The 25,451-nt window shown below is 36.9% G+C and overlaps 1 protein-coding gene across 5 annotated transcripts in view; it reads right to left on the reverse strand.

Moving 5' to 3' along the window:
- Positions 1–25,451, reverse strand: part of CHST9 (carbohydrate sulfotransferase 9) — an 86,396-nt gene that overhangs the window by 54,210 nt on the left and 6,735 nt on the right. For all 5 annotated transcript variants that reach the window (XM_030971813.1, XM_030971814.1, XM_030971811.1 and 2 more), the window contains one exon: positions 24,982–25,194. In XM_030971813.1, coding sequence (XP_030827673.1) covers positions 24,982–25,081 — 100 coding nt within the window. In that variant the 5' untranslated portion in view covers positions 25,082–25,194. The remainder of the gene's footprint in view (positions 1–24,981; positions 25,195–25,451) is intronic.

Raw genomic sequence — 25,451 nt, forward strand, 5'->3', positions numbered from 1 at the left:
TTCTCTATTCTTTAGTATAGTTTTAGTATAGTATTCTTTAATATAATATAATATCATAAAATACTAAATTAGTCTTCTAAGAACATGGAGTCAGATTCATTCCTTCCTGCCATGGGGGTCCCCAGAAAATACCACAACCCTGCTTCCTGTGTGGGAAAAGCTAAATATAGCATTTATTGGAAAGGAGAATGGAAACCTAGGATTTTGTATGCAGATTTTTTATCCTAAAAATCCTAAATTTAGGGTTTTTTGCTATCATGCCATCTTACAGCTGTGGGAGCTGTTTCATCAGTAAGATGTTAGGGTGGCAGAGACTGAGATGACACGAGCACTTCAAAGAGCAGGTGCTGTGAAACCATGAACCATCAGTTAGTCAAGAAGTAGCAATGTCAACAGGCTAGCATCCTGATGTTAGGCACTCTAATTAAGGCATGCAGGGCAGATTCAGTTGAGGGTACCTTTGCTGCAGCTCAGCATCCCCAAATACAACAGAGAGAAAGCAGTGGAGAGTTTCCTCCCCACCAGAAGGTAACTTCTCATCCTTCAATGCCCTCCATGGGGACCATGCCAGTGAAGTGCTGCGTAGGCAGTGTCACATGGAGTCTTCTGTAGCCCATGAACATTGTGGTAACTTCTGTATCCCTCCAGAACTGCTCAACTTATGGCCTCCAGAACTGCTCAACTGCTCAACTAGGGGCTTCTCAAAAAAGTATCCCTCAATCAAGTGTATGTGAGAGTGATTTAAAGCTAACTGAAATTAATTTCCTAATGAACACGTAGTTCTTTGAGAGCCTAAACACACCACACCTGCTGTTTCACCTAATGAGATGAATTATTAAGGGATTAATGAGTAATCTTCCTACTGCTCATATTTTTAACAACCAGACCTTTTAACTCCCACACTCAGCTGCTTACAACACTATGCTGAGCATGCAGTTTTAGTGATCACTTCTACAATTTAACATCCTACCTGCAAGGACTCAGTTCTGTGCTAAAACCTGTGTTGGTGTTCTCCACACAAGTAAGGATGCCTTATTTTCATGACACCCTTCTCACCTTACAACTGACATTCAACTTTTTGCTGTTCAGCTAAAAATGATTACTTCCTTTTTCCTAAGAACAACTTTTGATTCACAGGCATCATAGAGACATCTTTCCACCTTTGATGCTCTTTATACTCCTCCTTTAACCAATAAATTCTGCTCCCCATAACAATGCATTCAGTCTTCACACACAAGCCCTTTCCTTGTGGGTAGGCTTTGTTTAACACATTCTCCTTTCTCCTATAGTACATTTCAGATCTATTCCCTTTGCTCTTTCCTTGGATATACAGGAGCCTCAACACCTCCCGTCTTGCTAGCTCTGTGCCTGCAGCTCAGCACCTCAACAAGTCCCAGTTTTCTGTAACAGAAGTAAGATTTTAGCTAATACTACCAGTATATTTTCCAGAGCTACAGTCCATGCCCATCTTACAGCAACACCCAGATATCTTGGCACGCTTCAAGTTTGAGAAGTGTTTCTTTTCTTCTACCTCTAATTGAAAACGAGTTATCTAAAATACAGTTTGTCCTTCTTAACCTTTGTTATCTTCATCCCTCATGAAATGTGTCTTCTCATCTGGAAAACTCCTTCTGCTTGAATTCCACTCTGGTTCCACCTGACAGCATCCCTGTGTATTTCCCATCCAAAAAGCCTCCATTCCACTGGCTCAAGAGATCTGGCCTTGAGATACAGCATTTGAGCTCTGATGGCCATGTACAACTGTTCATGCCAGAATAATTGCAGTCTGAGCTGATGATTATATTCCAACCCATAAATATTTGTTATTAACAGGCAGAAGGCTGTAACAGAACTCTTCCACATGGTAAAATAATTGAAAAAAAGATTTTTATCTCTGCAGTACTCTAGGAGTATACAAGTTTTAAGATCTGCTTTGAAACACTCTTTAGTTTCAATTATTGTTAACTGCAAAACATGAAGGTCATAGCATGGATTATATATATCTTCAAAATGTTTATTAAAGTAACATTGATCACTAACTTAATTAGTCATAGGTGCAGCTATTTTTCTCCTGAATATTTCCTTCTCTCCACACATTTTCAGATTCAGAGCCATTTTTCCCAGTATTCCTCTGTATTATTTCTATATTCATTAATAACAATGAAAATACATAAAGAACAAATATTTTCAACTTTTCTAGGAATTTTCCATAATGGCATCCACCAATCTGTGCACCAAACAAGTAAAAAAAAATAAAAGTAGGACTCAGTCTGATTAAAATTACTTTTTGAAGCAAATTTTAAGAACCAACATCTATGTTGCTGATACCTGCCTTCAGGTAATATTTGAAACTCTGCTGAAAATCAAATATGTAAATCAGTGTTCTCAACAAACTTCTATGGTGCTCTACAGAATTTTCCAAGCTGAGAGTTTCTACTGCTGCTACAGCAAAACCCACAGACATTTAGAAAAAAACAACTTTGAAAAATAAGGTACTGCAAAAATACAACTCTAAAAGCAGTATATATAAATTAGAAGAAAACTTTCCAACACAGTTAATCCCCTATAGACTGTTGAAGACATTCTAACAAGCATGTAGGAAAAGAACAATAAAGTAAGAAAAACAACTAACAGAACATTAAGAAATCCACTTTTTATACCTTGGCTTAACTGTTCCCCAAAGAGGGGAAGGGCTGTGCTGCCATCTTATGAAGGAAAGAAAGGAGAAGACTTGTATTCTGAGGTTTCAACATCCAGTTAGGAATTTAGCAACCTAAAAACTTTATGTCCATATATAGACAAGCATGAACTTTGTTGTCTTTTGCTTTTCAGGTCTCTTTTAAACATGGGTGTGATTTTTTAGATGATTTAGATCTCAAGTGTCTTGGAAAGCCTGACTTACTATTAAGAAGTTTTACCCAAATTATGTATTTTTAAGATGCCATAGTAATGAATGGAGAAATTACGTTCGGAGACACAAAAAGAGCAAGAATAAAGAGCAATTGCTTTGTTTCCATGTACCCTCACATTTATGCTCCAATGAAGCTGCAGAGAAGCTCAGTAACACACAGAGAAGGCAGTACAATATAACAAAGCATCTGCAGATAACTCCATCTCAGTTTTCTGCTCTTTGGTTTTATAAGGAGTCACAAAAATACTTTACACTTCATTATTTCTATAGCACCTATGAGCAAAGTGTACTCTGTTTTTTTATGTCAGCCAACCAACCATTAAACTACCAGAAGTTAAACCTTTTAATATCTTACATTCAGTTCTGCAGGCTCCATATATAAAGCAAGGGTGTGGGAGAACAAACCCTGCAATTATTAGCCAGAAGGAACAAGGCATACTTCTGTCTGCCAGCCTCTAACTCTTGCATCACTTGCAATGCTATTATACATCACTAATGCTAGTTTTTTTGTATATAAAATGTTAAAAACATGGCTGAAGCTATCTAATGCTTTATAAGGAATAAACACTTTCCTTCAGTAAGCATGACAAGATAATGAACTATAACCACTTGTACACAAAAACAGTAAAAATAAACGAATCACTGAGCAGTTTTAAGTTATGGATGCACCAGAGCAGAGAAAATAAACCATGAACAATTTCTGCTAAACCCAAGCTGATCTGGAAAAGAAAGCCAAAAAGTTGGAAAAAGTTTTCCATCTCTCACCTACAACCAAAAAGAAACTCTCTTCACAGCACCCTGAGATCCTACTGGATATCCAGGTCAAAGGGACAAGAAAGAGTGTAAAATACAACAGTGTGTATAGTGTGTATATGTGTGTTTGTGTGTATTATCTTAGATTTACTATCAGAATTAATTGTCCTGTGCAACAAACCAGGGCTTTATGAAGACATTACTTTGGACAGCACTCAAGGATACATACAAGAGCCATGCTTTGTATCTTTGATCACTAATAAGATCATAATTTTTATTCCCACTCTGATTATTGGTATAAATGGACTCCTTTTTCACTGTAGCTTATATTGTAAACATTTGTTTTTTAAGTCTTTTTTGGTACAAAAAAACATCTTAGCAATAAATCAAAACAACATTACCTCCAAAAAGGAGGTAGTTTGAGGCTCTTGGGTGCAGATAAGAAAAGCAAAGGAAGTTAATGCATTTAAGATAACTTGCTCTCCTTTATTTATTCATGCCTATTGGTTCTCAATATTTTCCTTCTCCTTATTATATATAGCTTCTGGAATTAAAATTATAAGAAAAGAACATTCTGCCTGAGGGATTGCAAGAGAAATGTGAGAACAAAAAGAAACAATGAATCTGTCAAGCTCAGATAAAAAGAATACTCAAAGAATTATGGGTGGTAGCTGGATATTGCACAGCAAATTTAAATGGGATGGTATTTCCTTGATAATAAGAAGTATCTGTAGTCATGTCAAATTGATGTGTTAACACAAATTATCATCTCTCACACTGCCTTTTTGACTGTCTTTACTCCAATCTTTAGAACAATCTTTCTTACAATTGAGCACTTTATAGCTCAAGTATGTAGAAAACATTAACAAATCCATAAATCTTTATAAGAGACTCAAAAAACTGCCATCAAAAAAGCATTATTTGCTTTTGATAATGAAAGGCAACAAAAAAGAAAATAGAACATGGCAAAAACTTATATGCAGAAAGGTTCAGGCTCTATGAGGACTCAGTATACCAGATGAAAAATGTTTAAATATTAACATTAAACCTGAGAAGTAAACATAAAATACAGATCTATGATATGTAAAGAAGAAGATATCAAGGTTATAACACAGCTTTTGGTTAGACCACTGTGATCAGCATTAGTACCTTTAATATAAACAACACTGAATCATCTCCAACCACATCTTTGTGGAAATGGATGCTGAAATACAAGACTGTAACCTTTGTATACATTCCTAGCTTAAATGGTTAGTGAACTATAAGTTGTATTTTCCCACTTCATTTGGCTCTTAAATATGTAAATACTGAAGTTATATACAACTGCCTTGCAGATATTGACATAATACTGATTGAAAATTTATAAATTGTGAATTTATTAGATGTAAGTTTTTTAGTTCAATGCTTAATTTATTATTTTAACTACATATTCAATATTACTTAATATTTTAAATCAATATTTAAAGAGGGTGTTGTTTTTCAGTTTTTAAATTTTGCTTTATTAAGCCAAATATAAAAGAACACACAGACCCAGAAAATTTAAGACAGTGAAGGGACTTGGCTTCTAAACATGGTAAACTAAATACTCATACTGACAGACTGATAAGTTATAAATCTTAAACTAAGATAAATCAGGAAGAATTCTTATAGTTTCAATTTTATACAACACCTGTCTGCTTTGCAACCAGAGCTTCTGAACCTGAATGCAGTGACCACTGTCATTTACAAGAAATCATTTTATCTGACTCGACAACAAATTTTGATAATACAAATGAATTGGTTAAAAGAATTTTGTAAGCAATGAAACAAGAGCATAAATCTTGAGGAGTGGCAAAATTCTATCTAAGGACTAAGTTCATAATTACAAGGATTATTAAGGTTACTAAGAAGGAATGGAATAAAGAGAACTTCATCCCTCTGTAAGGAATGTACTCTTGCCTTTGTAAGGAAGGGTCTCAAAGCACAACACACATGGCACAAGCTTTCATTAAACCTGGAGTGCTATGTCTTTGTCAGCACAGGATTCTAATACCAGAAGAAGCCTTCAAAGCAGGACCTAGCACCACCTCTGCTTTGAAGACAGGGAACTAAGGTGTAAGTTTTCTTCATTATTTTCTTAAGAAATCATTGGCAAACTCAGACAGAACATGTTATCTTGCATCATATCTAGGACTTTGAATAAGAGATTGCTCCTTCTCCCACAGGAAAGGGAGGCAAAAGAGTTTGATGCCATGAATCTCTGATTTTCCTGTTTACCACGTCAGCATATTACATGTAAAGGAAAAGCCATCCACCTCCATGAAACAATGAAGAAACTTCCTCAATGTATTATGGCTGAAAGAGGGTGCAACACACCATATAACACTTCTACTTGCAGCATTTTATGCAGCAGGTCTTTTTTTCATTATTTTTCTTTTATATTCATAGAACAGTATCTGCACTTTGTTGATCAGCACCTGAACTGGTCTTTCAAAAGTATCTTAAAATGTTAACTAGAACTTGCCTTGGTTTCTGGTGGGATTGAGTTAACTTTCTTCCTGGAGACTGGTACAGTGCTGTGTTTTGGATTTAGTATGAGAATGATGTTGTAAAAACACTGGTGTTTTCAGTTGTTGCTAAGGAGTGTTTATACTAAGGCAAGGACTTTTCAGCTTCTCATGCTCTGACAGCAAGAGAGCTGCAGAGGCAGAGGCTCATAGAAGACACAGCCAGGACACTGGGCCAAAGGGACATTCCCTACCACATGGTGTCCTGCTCAGTACATAAACCAAGGGGAAAGCTGGCTGGGGACCTGTCTGGGCATCGGTCAGCAGGGGCTGAGCAATCATATTGTGCATCACTTCTGCATATTCTGTTTCTTTCATCAATATTATTGTTTTCTTCCTTTTCTGGCCCATTAAACTGTCTTTATCTCAACCTTTGAGTTTTCCTACATCAGCTTCTCTGATTCTCTCCCTCATCCTGCTCTGGCATGGAGTGGGCTGCGTGGTGTTTGGTTTCTGTCTGGGGTTATACCAGGACAGAACTACACAACATACAGAGGGTTAACTAAGCTCAAGAACCATAGAAGAACTTGGCAAACCTTTGCAGTTTTATATAGCCTAGCAATATGAAACCTCTTTCTATTCTTGGCCAGATTACCTTCACACACCCTCTTAAAAAAGTTTATAGAGAGAGAACACGAACTGTAGTACCTCCAAGGGGTGTTCTCAAGGCTAATTTTAGGCAGTGGAAACCAGCCTCTTTCTAGACTTTCTCTTAAGTCTGTAGAAAGACTGTGGCTCCATAGAAGATGGTCAGAAATGGATATTTAAAGTGCATTTGTAATTATAAACATGAAAAAAATAAAGGAAAGAGCAAAAGTCCTGTTGAAACCAGTCACACACCTGCAACTGTATCTGCCTGCTAACCACTCATTTTTAGCTTCATCCAGAGAAGTGCTCCTGCTCCTCCCAGTCTGCCCACACTCCAAACAACAAGTATTACGAGCTCTCTTCCCCAGTCTTAATCTAAACCAGTGTGTGAGTCCAGCCCCACTGACACTGCACCATGGTAAAGACTGAGAACTGATGTTATCTTGCAGGACAAAAAGGAAGATAACCACTCTCCACTAACCACTCTGGTCAGGAAGATCAGCCTACCACCCCAATATTTCTCTTTCAACTCCCTCCTACACATCTTGTCTTCTTTCTTCTCCTGTATTTCATGATTCACATCCCTAGGCTTAAGATGCAAATTGTGAATGGAAATATTTTTACATCTTCTTTGATGAATCTCCGTACATAATTTACAAAGCCTTACATAAATTCTCTTAGACCAACACAAATCTTCTCCCTTACTCATGTATCACCATCATGGTTTAATAGGCCACGGAAGATCTTGATCTTCTGCAATTAAATTCAGGGTTAAAGGACTCCACAACCATAATCTACTAATGTTTGAGGCTAAAGTAATACAGCAAAGGTCCATTAAAAATAAAAAAAAAATTCTGTAGGACCTGTAAGAATAACAGCACATACCTGAGCAGGAAGAGGAGTGCCACCCACTACAGAACTATTTATTTGATCATCCAGAGTCACTTACTTTGTAATTCTGTAATCCAGGGCTAAAAGCATTCATCAAAAGTATCTTGCTGGCAACAGCCATATCACGTCCAGTATCATGTGGGAACATGTTACAATGACTTATTGCTCAAATCCAAAATACCTCAAACTTTTCAGACTAAAAGTGAGCTATGGAAGTGGTCTTATTTGCTTAAAGCATGAAAAGCATAACACTGAAGTAAGTTGACATTACCCTCATTTCCATAAACCACTGCAGCTACTGACTGACATTTTGCAAGTTAAGCAAGAGAGGAGTCAAATTCATACTGGCATTTCTACTGTCAGGCAAAAAAGTGTTAAGCGTGCATAAACCTGCAGTCCATCTATGCTTGTCACCGTACCTCTGAGAAGCAAGTGCATAATGTAACTTTCTCCTCCTATCCCTTTGCATTGCACATAGAGAAGGCATGATGCTCTGTATCTTCTCAAATCGTGTTTTATATTCAAGAGTGAGCCTTTGCTATTTCAGAACAGTGCCCACTAGAATAGGCTGTTTGATGGAAACCATCAGGCTACAAATCTCCCTTAAAACAGTTGCCATGTGTTCAGGCAGCAGCTACACTTGTGTTATTAAACAAAAAAAAATCTGAACTTTTTTGGCAGAGATATTCAGCAGCCTAAAATATGCATTATTGCACCTCCTAACCGGATGGTGACCAAAAATAAACTTCTTGATGAATTCTTCATCCTAGAAAGTTTACTCTTGAAGGAGGATATATTTTGCTACAAACACAAGATTCCTCCAAACAACAAATGCATAAAAGAAAGCAATAACAGAATAAGATGGCTTATATTGCTTTTGTAAAGCTTTAAAATGTTTGATTAGAACTGCTTTGGAGATTATTTAATCTGTGACAGAATGCTATCTTTTTCTAACTTTCAGGAATTGAATTATAATTGAATGTGACCTCTATCTAACAGTTCCAACAAAAGACAGTACAGTTTCTATCAGAAAATATAAATTATTAGAATTAAAATAAAAGCCTCACAGGTTTAATAAAGGATGGAAAAAACTTGATTTCTACATCAAACTCTCCAACTCATGCTTCAAGAAACTGCATAGGCAGAATTTGCTCACAAGATTCTGAGGATGTTTCATCTCAAATCAAGACTTAATCAATTGATGTTGCAAGGTCTCTTTATGAGAAATCATTCTTTAAAGGACAGACTGCAAAATATTTGCTAATAGTCTATGAAGTACTGTAGCTAATTAAAGAAAGTACATTTGTCAAATAAATTAAGTGATACATTATCATTTGCTTTCTCAGTAATCTATAATGCATCTCCAATATATCAGCATGAGTTAAAGGGGCCTTTGTTACAGCTAGTAAAAACCTCAATTACTCTTCTAAAGAAAAATCTGACATTCTATTTTTTATCCATTCTTAACAGGACTCTATACTTAAGCTATATATCATATAGATCTTTGAATCAAAAAGTTCCTTCAAAAGCAAAGTCAGATATTAAACATTTTTTATTTTATTAATTTTTTCTCTGAAATAAAAAAGAGATAGCTTTATTTTTTATTTGTATTTAGTTTCTACTTTGATAAAATATTTTCCACTGAAAATCATTCTGAAGGTTTTCAAATTAACTCAGCTTTAAGCTATTTCATCATTTTTCTTCTAGGGTAAAAACCCCAAACATATCCTTACAAAATTATTTAAAATGTCTTTACTATTTCGTTTTTCTTTTTTTTTTCAACCATAAAGTCTTTCCAGGAAATTAGGTGATTTTTTTAAAGAAAGGAAATGTAGGTGATTGCATCTATTTAGTGTTTATGTAATTTCTCCTAGAGCCTTTCTTTGGACCACCCAGCTTGTGGGGCTTTTTAAAAGTCATTAGAGCTAAATTGCTTGAAATTAGTAAAGTTATTTTTCCCATTCATGCATCTGTCTAGGCTGAGAAAAATCATTCAACAGTGAGCACTTGACAGCACAGCCACTTTCCCCATTAATTGTCAACTAAGACAAGAAAATGGAATTTTTGTCTGCTGAAGTTTAGGCAGTGGTTTCATGGGTAGAACAGCCTCAGCTGCTGTCAGCTGCTCAGTTTCTCTAAGCTGCGGAAGTGCACTGGCATACCTATACCTGCTGATGACAGACAGCTCTTCTGGGACAGAATGGCAGCAGGTTAGCTCCTCTAAGCAATCCACAGGGCAATGGCCATGGCTTCACAAACACTGCCTAATTGTTATTCTGCTCCCAAAGGTGTTGCAGCTGATTGATACGCTCAAATTTCATTCTAGATAGTGAGAAAAAACCCCAAGCTATCACACAATTCTATTTGCTATCCTTACCCAGCAAACGTTTTGCCCAACTCAAACTGTCAGGTCCATTTCTAATCACTGTAAAAGTAACATTAAGTAAAGGTGGCATTTGGAACACTTGATGCTTTATACAAAAAAAGCAAAAATATTCGCTTATTCTTCACTTCCTCTCAATCTTAGGCACTAAGAGATGCATGTTTTGTCAAATGTATGGAGAAAATATACATTTAATAAAAAACTAATAATTTTAGTCATGTTACTGACCTAACTGGCATTGTTACTCATTTTAAAAAAATGCTAAACTTTGTGTTATGAAGAAAGTCCTTAATACCTAAACCTCTCTCCCCTCAAACATGTATCAGATCTCTGATGTGCTCTAATCAAAATTTCTCTTCTTGAAAGACAGTTTATTTACAAATGTGTGAAGTCAATCGCAGAACATTCATAAGTACAGTTAAATAGATATCTCTTTCCCTCTTACAAAAAAAAAAACATGGGAAAACAACATTCTTCAATTTACTGTCAACACTTTGATAGGTACAAAGCTGAAGTGATATAATCAATAATTTCTGATTAGTTTTTGATAAAGAGAAGCACAGAAAAGTGCCAAAAACATAAAAAAAAAGTAGCCAGGATGTTCTGCTGAGCCATTTGTCCATTAGTCACTTTTAAATTTTATGGTCAGTAAATACCATTCTTACAGACAGAAAGTGGAAAACTTTTTTTAGTGATTCAATGATAACACACTCTGGAAAATATTTCCATATAATTGAAGAGCTTCATGGGAAAAAATGCTTCCAGTAGTATCCACTATTCAAGCTGGATTTCTCATCAGAGGAATCTCAGAGGAAAGGCATCAGTTAAGACAACACTGTACAAACTGATGGAAGAAGGAATGATTCAGGGCTACTGAACACACCTCCAATCTAGAAGGCCTCTAAATTATAAAACACAAAAGGCAAAGAAAATTCTCTAAATTACAATTATAAACTTTTCTAGTTTATAGTCTACTCCAAACACTGTTTGCAGAGACAATATAAACTGGAGAGACCTTTGAACCTGACCTGATTTATTGCTTCTTTTTGTCTGCCACAGAAAATTGGATTCCTAAGCCTCTGTTTGAGCTACCTGAAGGTAGAAGTGACCTGATATGTCCTACGTGACAGAGGGTGATCACCTTGCTACCATACTTGCTTGGCTCAAGTAGCATTTCTCTTGGAAACTCACAACATTCAGGTCCCTATCGGTCTGAATGCCTCCCTTCATTGGTATTCATGGCAGTCTAAGGCTAAGTCATTACATCCTATAAACATTCCTCAATTTCAAAAAGTATTTATGATCCACTTGATTACATTGTCCTCCTATTCAGAAAAGAAGACTCAGAGCAGTGTGATATGGGCTTTTTTCTTGGACTCAACTTGTTGAATGTCAGGCAACCAAAACTATTTTAGATCCTCTTCAGGCTCTGCCTTCCCTCTTCTCCACCATCCCTCGTTTCCCACCTCACAGCATTACACCATCACAAGGTCTCCACATACAAATGTTTACTGTCACTTTGGATGTTTAGACATAAGATTAGACCTCACTCCCCCACAACAAATATTTTGCTTTATTAGTGGAAAACACTCCTAGATAGGTACAGTTTCAAGTGAACATTTTTGATGATACAGTATTTGGCATTGCATCAAATGCAAACATAATTATTTGCTCAGTTTTATGGCTATTTATTGAAAAACAAAATGTGACTGTCTGTAGCAATAGAACTACCTGAAACATTACCTTTATGCCACAAACACTGTTATGCAAGTGCAATATCACATCAGAGACAAAGACTATTTAGAAAAAAAGAAAGCAGGAACAGACACTTGGGCACTTTCAATCGGTCAAACTTCAGTATTCCCCACACAACCAAAAGATCTTCATTAATTCTACTGATTCTCTGAAGCACGGACCTTTTTGGCTAAGGATTATCTTAACATGAGGAAGATAGTTTTAAATTGCACTATAAAAGGAGATGCTATTCCTACAAATCCAGCCATTTAAAACTTCTACACGCTGCAGCCATGTTAGCTGCTTCCAGATATTTGGAGGGCAAGAAAAGAAGTATCGGTGAGAACCAGAGTTCTGGAAAAACCTGAAATGTCAGAAGTTTTTTCAAGGCAAAAGCACACTTGTGGCCAGGGTACTCATAATGAATGGCTGATTGTGTGATGACAGCCTTCTTTAGATGGTGTCACCAGAGAACAATTTTATGATAGAGAGTTTAACTAATGATTGATATGTGAGAAACAACATACTTAAAGGACAAAAATATTTTAGTAATAGGAACTGCCAAGCAGTAGTCTGAGAAAAGTAAAACATAATCATGAAAAATATAAACATGTACAACAAATACGTAATAATAAAAAGTAACTTTAGCACATTTCTTGTAACAGAAGTCATAACAGAAGTTAGAATTAAACATCTATGGCATGCTCTCCTTTCCTATCATCAAGGTTCCAGAAACCATTTGCTTTACTCTGCCATTTTTTATCAGTTGCTCTTGCTTTTCTATGGCTTACCTCAGGGGATACACAGTAACAAAGCACATTTGTTAGTGAATGTGTCAGCTTCAAGAAACACACTGAACAGAATGAACAAATAGTTTTGATCATTTATGTGGTCTTTGGCCCTTATGGAGAGACAAAACCAAAAAGATGTTGTTCTACCAGCTCTAGAGCTAGACATTCTGGCAGCCCTCTGATCCAGATAAAATACATGGTCCTCAGCTGCAAATAAAAACTGAAAGGACAGCAAAGTTTTGCAAATAAACATCTGCCCTCCCCCAAGTAATTAATATGATTGCTTAAGTGGATACTAGTCCACATGGATTAGATCATTTCAAATACCAAGATTAACTTCTAACTTTCCAGAAAATCAGTTATTAATTTGTGTGTGCATTGATCATCACTGACTAAACTTTGCTTAAACTGCTTCCCAACTGTCATTCAACTGTATTTTATTTACAGAGTATTAATACAAGCTGTCCAATATGCACATTTTATTAGCTGGAGAGTCAAGGCTGAGTCTTCTTTCCAAGAATACCTTGAACCCGCCTGTCAGTCACAGCATCTGGCAGCTTTATCTGCATAATATTTATATGTACATCAGTCCTAAACCTGATGCCAATAGAGTTTTGTTATATTGCATGATCAATCATAACTCAAGTGGTAGCACACCTCAGCTATTTGCAGATTAATTCCACCAGAAAGAAATTTCTGCTTAAAGGTCAAATAAATCATGAAGTATTTATACCTCACTGCAAATACCTCAGCCTACATAAGCCCAGTCTCACCCGCCTGTTCATCTTCAAAAAAGGCACACTGAAGTGGAAAGATTGCAACAGAAAAGAAGTAGGGTGAAATTAATTTTGCCAACTGTAAGAGGATAAAGCAAATTAAAAAAAAAATCCTCAAAGTCCATATTATTTGTTGTATTTCACATATACTTTGTGCTGGCCCCCATCCCATGAAAGTAATTTGAAATCCAGGAGCAAAGCCAGGGGTTTTTCTGAGACGTTTTTCATTGTCTTCTACCTGCTATCAGACTGCAGTAGAAAATCCTGAACATAAAATTGCACAGAGGAAGAAGAAAACTCATCAAATACACACTGAAAAAAAATTAGTGTGGTTTTTTTTACAATTTGTTGCTTCACTGGATATAATTTAATCGGGGGCCAGTCAGCCAACTCTCACTCTAGTGATTCTGATCCTACAAGGATCTTTAGTGATTAGGAGTCTATTCATATCCAATGGACTTTATTATTGCATTAATAATTCAGCAACTCCCACAGCAAAAGAGTAAAAAAGATAAAAACACATCCAAATAAATTCTCATCCCTGTACCAGCCTGCCTGAGCTGCTTCTTTCCTTCCCATCACAGAACATGACAGATTTGGTTCTTCACCAGTGTCAGAATATACATATTTGATGACCTCTTTGAGGACTGCTGGTAGGTAGAAAAGGTTAGAGAACTTGAGAACCTTATATTCCCACAGAAATTTCATCTTCTAAGGAAAACAAATATCTGTCACCTCTATTAACAACTATCCTGTAGAGCTACTTGGCTTTAGCATTTCCAAATAGTTTATAAATCAAGCTGAAGTTCATGAGAAGCCTTGATTCATTGGCCCAACACCAAGAACAGAAGTGCTTTCTGGAAAGTGCTCCATAATTCTTGACTGCAAGTACAGAATTATCTTAAAGGAATGACATTTAATGAATTATATGCATAATGTTTAAAGTAACAGGCTGCATTTTGCACACAATTCAAATACCATGACCTGTGTTAACAGATGGTTCCCTGTTAGTTCTCAGTAGTGGACAAGGCATACTGTGCATTAATGACCATTTAATGAGAGCAAGAAAGAGACAGAAACAAAGAAAAAGAAATTAATGCATCTATGTATTTTCCTAATTTGTATTGCTAGAATTCAAAACTCATTTTGAATGAAAATTCATTCAAAAACTCTAACGTGAAATATAATGTAGTTGTTTTTTTTAATGAAATAACACTATTGCAACAGATTCCACTGCATTATTTGGACACTAAGTGTTCTTCCAGAAATAAAAAAATTATTTTGCACGGACGAGTGGACCAGAAAGTGAAATTCTGTTTACCCAGTTCTATTAAGCTTTTGCTAATTAAAGATCCTTCTCCTCTGCCATTGTTGTAAGGCCAAAGTCAAAGTAACCTCTCATGACATGCACCTCTGAACAACAGAAACATTATGGGGATATGGCAACAATTCTGGAACAACTGTTTTCCATTCTTGCCAGGAAGAATCAGCTCTTTTAAAAAAATTAAGCAAGAATATAAAATATAATCAAAACTGTCTCTACAAACAACATTTGCTATACTTATTACTTCCTGTTGGACATATTTTCTTTTTTTAACAGAGCTATTTTGTGGATGAATGGCAAAGCATCAGGCACTGATATTTTCCTGTTTAACACAACAGAATGTTTCCAGCTGCAGCTAGCAGAACTCACGCACCACATCTCCCTAGCTGACCATAACCAAAACCAAACACCTCCAAACCCTCATTTCTCCTGCATATAATTTACTTAGAGGCAATATGCCCACACTCAGGGCCCAACAACACGACTCTAAACAACCCCAAGTTCACTCAAGCTGATCCTAAGTGCATGCTTGTATTAGGCCTAGATTATAACACATCTGTCACAGAAAGTATTGTAAACCTTTAACAGCTTCTTCCTCCATCTATGCCCTTACACATGTACACAAAGCTGCACAAGTTCTTCTATTGTTGGACTATAATTAGTACTGAAATTACCTGCTCCATTCCAATCACATTAAATATAAAATCAGTTAACACCTTGTCTTTCACCTGGCATGCCCGCACAGTGAAATTTAATATTGGTTCTGATTATTCTTAACCTTAGACTGCTGATCTTCAGTTACTTTCCTGCGTCTCTTTGACATGCAGAAGACATCCCCTGATGTGAATGTCCAAATTTGTGGCTTTTAGGCCATCATCTGTTATGTTCTAAGGCAAGGAATTTCTTCTCTAAGAGACAAGTTTTGCCTCACTATCACTGTTACTTAAGAAAATCAATTTTCCAAAGCCAATGACTTTCTTAAGAGCTCCTCCCCTCCTTCCCCCTTCATTGTCTACTTGGCTCATAGGAGTTTTTGTCCATGGGAAATGAACTCCTTGCAACCGTTGACTCAACACTGTATCCCATCCCTGCCATTCCAGGACCTTCTGTGCTCCAGCATCCCTGAACAACAAAAATACCCCAGCCAACCAACAAACCAGTGAAAAAACTCAACCAAACAAAAAGGAATCATTGCTCATTTAGAAAATCTGACATTGACCAGTCTTATTTGTTTGTTTGTTTTTAATTAGAATATTATGGAACTGTAAACATGAAAATTATTATTACCATTGTCCAGAAAAAAATAAGTCTATAATTCCCCAAATATTTTGATAACTCATGTCATTTTCCCTTGTTGATGGTGCCAAGAGACAAAATCTGTGCCTACTTAGCCTGATTTTGCTAGGGCTATGTGCTGTGAATTCCTGGCAGGATTGTGTGATAGAAAGCTGAGTGATCAATATAAACAAAACCATTTGAAACAACAAAGTTGTGAGGACAAATTCCACTTCTAGCACACAGGTTTAATAGAGGTCAGCGATAATCTTGAATGTTGTTACCATGAGGAGATTCTCAAGTGATAAAGAAACATTTGTTTTTTGGTGATTTGAGTGGGACTGGGGGGAGTGAGAGCTCCTAAAGAACTACTGTAGGCAATAATATTTCCTAGGTTGCACTTGCTGCCAAGCATGGCTTTCCAGACTTTCCAGTATAGGGTGCTGCTGCTGCACCTCTTCACTAAACCAAGATTAAACCAAACAAAATCCAAAGCCAATGGATGTGTGTGATATTCTATTCCCTATCACTTTACATCAAGTGAGGCTCATACACGCCTGGGAACGGTTTCATCTATATACAGGGCAATGCTTAAAATACAGCATATTTTTCAGTTTTCCTGAGTAATGAATATTTACTGTTTTATAAAAAGCAGAATCTTCAGGCTGATTTGATTATTGACCCTGACTTTCAACAGAAATGAGCAAATTTGGGAGTTTTGGAAAGGGCTTGCCTGTTTGTTTATTTTAGGTTTTGTTGTTTTTTAAACATTTGATAGCACCCAGCTAGCCCTCCCTTCTTTGTAGCTGGAGACAGCAACATTCCCTCCCACACATATAGCCACAAGGCTCAAGGTTGAAGGAGCTGAGAAGAAAAACACTGTATGCTGGTGTGCCATGCCTCTTCCCAGTTTCAAACTGACAGATAGGAAATGTCTTGCACAGGAATACTGTAGAATGTAGAAGCATTCTTTTTCTTTGAATATGCTATTAATATAAATTAAAAAATACAAGAAGTGAGACACTTGTCTGAAGAAGCAGGGACCCAAACTTAAAAGTTCAGCCAATATTCATGCTGCTGTGAAATAACAATTACTTTTAAAAATAAAAAGAACAAAAAATAAAACAGTTTTTTTCATATTGAAAAAAAAGACATTAAAGGCACTTCTCTTCCTTGAACCTTTTGCTCCTTGACACAAATCATGTTTTTTTCTTGCTAAATCATACACATCATCTGTCAGACATTAACCCCTTGTACACTAAAATGGCTCCCTTTACTTGAAACCTCTCAGCCTTCTAATCTTTAAATGCTTGTTTCACAAATTGCAAGATGACCCAGAAATATCCCAAATTAATACCAATAACCTGTTTACAGTAAGACCAAATGAGTAAAATGAAAAAGAAAGAAACAAAGGCTCTAGAGTGTGGAATACCAAAAATTTCTTCCATATAAACTCATCTCCACGTACCCCAGTAGCTGACTGTGGTTAGGAGATAGGTTTCCATCTAAAATATTTCTCCTACCAGGAGTCTCTATTCCCAAAAAAAAAGGGAAAATAAAGGGGATACTTTAAATAAATATATATCTATGCATACCTATATGTATATACTCACCCTTAAAACAAACATTAGAATTTCGAATTTAATTCCAGTAAGAAACCAAAGCTTTTCCTTGGAATTTTGCAGAGACCACATCACATGTTTTAACAGGACTGTTTGCAATCAAGTGACATATCAAAACAGTTCAGCATCAGACACAGAGGTAAGCAGCCTTAAATATACTCCAGCAGCAACCACTTGCTCCTCTGAAAATGTGCACTGCACGTAAGGAAAATGGAACAAGCCAGGAAAAGAAAAACATTCATCATTTCACCATAATTCCTAGATAGTCATATGAGGAGCAGCTGAGGGAGCTGTTTGTTTATCCTGGAGAAAAGGAGGCTCAGGGGAGACCTTGTCACTCTCTACAGCTTCCTGAAAGGAGGGTGTAGCAGACAGGGATCAATCTCTTCTCCCAGGCAGCCAGTGACAGAATTAGAGGACATGGCCACAAGCTGTACCAGGGGAGTTCATGTTGCGCATCAGGAATCATTTCTTCATGGAAAGGGTATTTTAGAATTGGAACTGACTGCCCAGGGAGGCGGTGAAGTCATCTTGGAGGTGTTCAAGAAAGACTGGATGGCACTTAATGCTGTGGTTTAGCTGACAATGTGGTTATTAGTCAAAGGTCAAACTTGATGATTTTATAGGTCTTTCCCAAACTTAATGATTCTGTGATCTCAATTTTTTCTACTGTTACGTCTCAATGATTATTTGCAAGGTGAAAAATACCTCTCCACCCCTCTTGCTCTGTAAGACTGTGTGTTTGTCTTAAATGGTACTGCATCATACAGTCCATGCCCAGAAGAGACAAGACTACAGGGCTTGTACTGCCCAAATGACAAGCTTTTTTAAGGAAAGGAACCGAAGAATTGTCATGAACCAAATGTTACTAAAAGCAGTAACAATGGTAGACAATAACTGAAAACTAACCACTTCACTCAATGACAGCACATTTGTCAGAAAATAAAAAAAAAGTTGGAAAACAAACCAAAGCTCATATATCATGTTAAAAAAAAAAAAGAAAAAGCATAGCTACTTAACAGAAAGAATGACTGCTAAGGACTCTGTAAAATTACATTTCCGAACATCAGGCAGATATTCTGCTCTGAGGGTCTGACTAACTGGAAAACAGCATGAAGAGCACCTGTTACATATTTTATATCCAATTCAAAAGAGCCTTTTGAAAACAGAATTACTGTTACTCAGCCTTTCCAGGAAGGAGGATACCCCAATTCATAAGTGTTTCACTAATCAAGCCAAAAAGCCCTCCAGGGGTAACTACACTTCAGATTTTGAAGTGAATTCGGTTACATGCCCATAGATACAAGAAAGTTACAGAATCCTCTTCTTAAAGTTCTGCTTGAAAACAGGCAAGGAAGAGTATATTCAGGTGTCCTTAGTATAATTAAGGTATGTGCTGCACGTTTCTAGAAGTAGATCTCTGTGGTCTAGGTATGAACAAGGTTGAGTGGGATGTTCAAAGCTTACACACAGTAATACATGAAATGTCATCAGCTACCACTCAAACATGAGATTGAATATATAGCTAAGAGGAGCCCCAAAACCTCATCCCACTTAGTTTGCTTTACACCACCAGAAAGTTGAAGCTGGAATTTCTTCTAAAGCAGAAGGATTTATAAAATTAAATGGGATTTAGCTATAGGAATGATAAAAGTAAAATGAATGAAATGCAAGATGAAAATGACTGAATGAAAAAAATGAATGAAATGGCTGCTGAACAGCAGACTTGGGAAGAATATCCTCAGAAATAGATAAATACAGCCTTAAGTGTTATAAAATATGAAATTTTAACTTTTTTTTTCTTAAAGATTCTGGGGTTTTTAACTGCAGAAGACAGGGTGTGACTCTACAGTCAGTAGCTCAGGAAACATCTTCTCTTCAACTTTTCCTTGTGTTTTTAGACAATTATGGTTTAAGAAAGTATCAGTTTCCACCTGTTTCTTAGTAGCTTTTTTCCTGCAAAGGCAATTGTTCTCTCCTTACAGCTTCCTTCTACTGAAAGCTGGGTGTGAAGAAAGGAAAACTATTCTATGTTATAATAGAGAAATTCCCCTAATAAATTTTTGTAGCATTTCTAGGATTTCAATACCTGTGTAACAGTCCACCAAGCAGCATTTACTGATCCTACTGAATCTCCCTTCTTTTGTGCTTCAGTCCAATAATATTTCAGTCCAATAATGTGGCAGATTAAAAAAATAAAACAAAACAAAGAAACAGTAACATTTCACACACAAAACACAGCATATTCCAATCAGAAGGGTAGAATCTAAGTACACCCAGACTTATTAGAACAGACTCATTAGTGACAGGGCATTGTAAACCTGAAGATTTGTTTGCCATACCAGTGATGTTCCATCAGACTTAGGGAGACTCCTGTAAACTACTCAAGACCTTGACAGCAGATATATTTCATTCTTACTAGAAGAATTAAATTATTCATAATTAATAACCATTGCTGGGCAGCGTTCTTTTCACCTTTATCTACAAACTTCTTTTCTACAAAGTTATTCCTTTAATGTATTTTATGATGATTGTCTAGAAAAACTATGACCTTCATGAAACAGGTGCCTTTGCAATTCATCACATATGAATGGTTTTTTAAGCCACATCAATGTTTCTTCACTTAGACAAAGATTAAATAAAAATCAACCCACAAAAACAACAAAGAGTAAATATTATCATGTGTACACAATTGCTACTTAGAGTTCCAAGATAAGGAAGAAAGGCACTCCATGAACTCAAAATATCTCACCAGATTACTAAAGGACCCAAAAGACCCCCTTGAATCACCAAATCTGGCAAGATGGGGAAAAAAGTCCACCCGTGTATGCCAAGGAATATGGATAATGGATACAACCCAGATGGCTACAACAATAGCAGATTAAATTGTGAAAACTTATGCAAAGAATTGCACGAAAGCTCAAACTTTTTTAAAATGTGATTTTTATCTGAATTTTTGTTTCTTTACAAAAGGAACACCTGTGGCCTGAGAAATAGGTATAAGGTCTTTGTTATGAAGCTTTTCAGGAGGTAGTCGCACAAATTGCAGGAAAGCACACTGACTGCAGAAGGATGCCTGGACAACCACTGAGGCTACAGAACTGATACTCTGCAAAGGGATGGGAAAGCACGAGGAAAAATCTCGTTATCCTTAAGGTGAGGTACAGAACTGCTGAGAAACAGGAGATGCAGACTTTTTCATCCTCGGGAGCCAGAAATCTATGGGAGGGCGGTGCAGCCTTTTAATTAGTGGTAAGACTACACTATTCTAAAGTAGTCCTTCATAATCATGGATTTACTTGTCACACAACACAAAAAAATAATTACACAAACTTTGAGAGAAGGGAAAAAAACAAGACATGGCAAAACCCCAAACAACAAACCCAGCATACAGTTCTAACCTCAAAGATGTTCTCAGATTATTTTGAGGTAATCAGTCACACTAAATCACATCAGTCCACATAAAAAGGAAGAGTTTTAAAGTAAAAAATTAGAACTCCTATCCTAAAACTCCAATTCATGTGTCTAATATTTCAGGATTAAATTGCAAGTGTCCTTTATACCCCACAACCCCCTAATTCAGGTAATTCATGGTACACAACAACTCAAGATCAGCCATGACACCCAGCAGTTTGCTTCATCTGAATAAGATCAACAGCACTGGAAATTTCTAAGCATGTAACAAATAGTGTTTGCTTCTTAATCAATGCCACAATATTTGATGATTGCGCTGCTTAATGCAAGACCGTGTCAAGAACTGTCAAGTAAAGCTGTAGGATCCAGCTGAATTCACATTAAGCTTCATTCATGTATGTGAATTTATATACAATGAATATATTTATATATGGAGAACATGAAGTGCTCCATATATGCCACATTATCAATGTTGTCAATTAAATTTTCATCCAGATGTAGTCTGTACATATTTATGCTCACACTGGACTACTGACAAGTCTGTTCCCAATAACTCCACTGAGCTGAACTGAAGCTACCCAACAGAAGTAAAGATATATTATGCTGTCTTTATACACTCCATGCCCAGAGCCAAACCAAGAAACTCCCCTGTTCTCTCTGTCTGCTAATGTTTCTGCAAAGCCATCAGAGAGGACCACCACCTAGCTAGCAGCTGTTTCTTAGACATCTTTAAATGAAAGATTTTCCCTTTTTTAAGGTATAGGGATGATAAACATGACTAGAAATATTCTGAAGAGTCCAAGCACAGTGGGAGGGAGCAGAAGACATGGCTGTGCTGAGAACTGCATCCAGCTGCTGAGCCTGCAGGTGCATATGGAGTAGATGGACAGGATGAAAAATTAGAGGTGTTCCTGGGCTGGATACATTTGAGTAATGAGGGAAGTTTGTAAAAATAAATCAGAGAAAAACATGCCTGGATAAGATCAGTCTAGAGCAAAATAAGACAAACGGGAATGAAATCACAGTTGAGATCTCAGTGATGTGAACAGGAAGTAGAAATAAGAGACCCAAAAGGAGAGAAAGCAAACTATGAATAAAAACTGGCATTGGATCTAGTGTGAAAAATTATGAATAGCTAGAAAAAGTGGCAATAAGAATGGCAAGTGTGAAAGAAAACAGTCCAACTTTAAAACAGTAGGCCAAACGTTAATAAGGGAATTAAATCTACCATATAATTTTCCAGTTCCCACCCAAAAAATCTACATCTGGGAATAATTCACACCACAGTAACGAGAGCCTGAGAAATAAGCATGAACACTACAAGCCACAAAAGAGTAAAATTCACTATCTTTTCCAGAGATTGTGATTTATAAAGGCTCTGGATATTCAGAAGAATGGGGTGGTAAGGAGCAGCATTTCACAGGTGCAAAACAGATACTTTCCTTAACTCAAACACATCCAACTTTCCATCCCTTCGGCAACCAAATGCAAACATGAATGCTGTAGGTCTTGAGCAGGGCATTGTGGAAGATAAAAATAGTTCTGCCTACAACAAACACTTGTCTCTACAGGCTCTGAGCATGGCAATTGAGAAGCACGAGGTGCACTTTCCATTTCCTAACAGAACTTCACCTCACATGCTCAGCCACTTGCAGATTAAAACTAGCTGTCTTACAGCTGCGCAGCTAGTGAGAGGATTAAAGGAACACATAAAATCCTTGCAAAGATACTTGTCAGTTTAGGATTCTCCAGATACAGCTCATCCCCAAAAAAGCCACAGTGAACAACATGTGGCAATATGAAAAAGAGAGCAGAAGAGGGAAAAAAATTTGCAAAATGCCCATAACTAAACTAATGTATATTGTGAATATGCGAATATGTTCTATTTCATATCAACTCTAAAGCAGCATACAGGAGCAGAGCATTAGAGAATTGTGCCACAGAAGGTTTAGGGGAGATACAGGTGTTTGAAATAAAAAAGAATGGCTCTCTAAATGTTAAATTGGAAGAAGAAGCAAGAGCAGACACCAAAGAATGAGTTTTTTCCATGCTCTTGCCAATGTGCATGACCATATACATTCTCTACTGCTACAGTAGAGAATGCCAAAATTCTTTTTTTTTTTGGATCTTGATGAAGTGCTGTCACAACAGCAGCCCAGTGAGATAGAAGGGCACTCAAAACTACAGTCACACTTTAAGCTCACTAACCATTCTGTTATTCTCTGATAGCTTCCATTTTATTAGAGAAATATTTCCACATGGAAATGACTTATGTGTGCAAGGAGAAGCCTCGCTCCTGAATAAGATTATAGCAATATATCAAAGAAAACCCCAAAGAAAGCAACTGGTTGGCCAAAAAAACAGAGTCTGTCCTAGTTCGACCTTTATTTTATTTTTCCTGTTTCTTTTTAAGAGTAGAGAAATACATACAAAAGAAAGGAGTCAAAAACCGTCAGTGAGAAACCGCAACAAGGAGCACTGCAAGGAAAGAAAGGTTAACTACAGCACAAGAAAAGATGCAAGGAATGTGAAGAATGTCAGCAAGTAAATAAATCAATAATCTACAGTCATCATCTACATTCCTGAACTACCTTGAAAGCAAGGATATCTACCCTTAACACTCCTGACAACAGTAGAGATTTTCAAGGAAGACCCCCCTCTGCTTCATGCTCAGTTTCTGCCAGCACCTTTCTGTCAACAACTGATTACAAGGGAACATTTCCAAAGGGAGCCTGTATTACCTCTCACAACAGTTTTATTAATACAAGCTTGTGAATACTTTGGGACAGCCCAGAAAAATTAACAAGCCAGAATTAATGCTGTGATCATTGCACTTAATTGAAAAAAACCTCAAGGTCATTGTCAAACAACTGCAGAAATGATGCACTATATTTCCCCCTCAACACTGCTCTCTAAAACACACTGGAGCCTAGCAGCTCATGGAATAACAGTACAAATCAATAAAGCCAGAGACTAATGTGGTTTTACAGATATATTTCTTCACAATGGTATCAACATACTATAAAATAGGAGTTTTACAGAGGAAATGGAAGCTGAGTGAGAGAGACGAGAGGATCTGAAAATCAAGACTCAACAAGTTAGAAACAAACAAAAAACCCCTGACAAAAAACCCCCAAGCATATATACCAAACAATCCAAAAAACCCCAACCAAACCCAAACCTCGAAAACAAAACCCTAACCCCCCCAATACAAGTATACAAGTAAAACCAAGGATATGCCCTCAATAAGGTGACATAACAGAAGTGGACCTGCAGAGCAAAACGGTGGAGGACCTTACTGATATTTTGTGGAAGGTGACTGAGCTTCCAGTAGGGGTTGAGGTAAATAACCTGGTTTAGTTTAGCCTATAAGAGAATCTAGATTAAGCTGGGGTTCAACCCAAAACATCACAAATGGGAAACAACAGAAATACAATTCAGAAGTGTAATCCTGAGCCAGTGCTAACATAGATTTACCTGAAGTTGCTAGATGACTCTGATGCTATATATAAAAAGATTTCTAAGCCCAGTCTCAAACAAACAACAAAAAGGAAAGAGAAAGAATGATTCCCTGAGCACTGCTGCTTAGAAGACCACTTTTGTCTACAAAACACAGCAGTTTTTCTTCAAGAATTACTTTACTACAAAAATTGTAATGTACAAAACCCACAACAAATCATCATAGAGAATAATTTCTAAATTGGACATGCAGAATGCTTTTGCAACACTTGCTTTTGCAAATGAAGCTGATACAATACAATTAGGTAGCTGGGGGCATCTTTTCACGTGACTGAAGAAATTTCTTAATGAAGTGTAGCAATTAAAACAAGTCTATTTTCAATGCCATTTTACTTCCGAAGTGTGGGTGAGAGAGTGGGGACTCCACCCCCAGCTGTCCTCAATAGGTTTTATGGTCATAAAATAACAGATGCAACTATGATAAAAAAAAACCAAGAGAGAAAGCCTAGTGTACCTGTATGTTGTTCTTCAATCCAAGCTTGCAGATACATGAAGAGGAGTAGACCAGCTACTCCAAACAGCAGTACAGACACGAAGATTTGTCTTAGGTTCATGACCCTGCAAGGGGGCTTCTCTTCAGCTTTCAGAAGGACTCATTGCTCACTTTTCTGAAGTCTTCAGCACGCCTGCATCTTCTTGCAGAGACATCTTCCCCAGAGACACCAACCTGGAATAACAAGAGAAGGAGGTTGTTCTTGTGTTACACTTTTATTCTTTACCAGAGACCATGTTAACAGCATACTATAAACAAGCTGGAACCCTTACAAGCTATTGCTTTCAATGCTGATATTTCTGCTCACAGTCTCAATGTTCTTTCTACCCCCAGATGAGTTCCAAGCAGATGCGCTTCTCAAAGTGGCCGAAATGACCATTCCACCTCCAGCAGAGCAAACATCACCTGCTGTCATAAGAGAGGGAGGTGAT

The sequence above is a fragment of the Camarhynchus parvulus genome, chromosome 2 (genome assembly GCF_901933205.1).
Source record: "Camarhynchus parvulus chromosome 2, STF_HiC, whole genome shotgun sequence".
Taxonomy (NCBI): domain Eukaryota; kingdom Metazoa; phylum Chordata; class Aves; order Passeriformes; family Thraupidae; genus Camarhynchus; species Camarhynchus parvulus.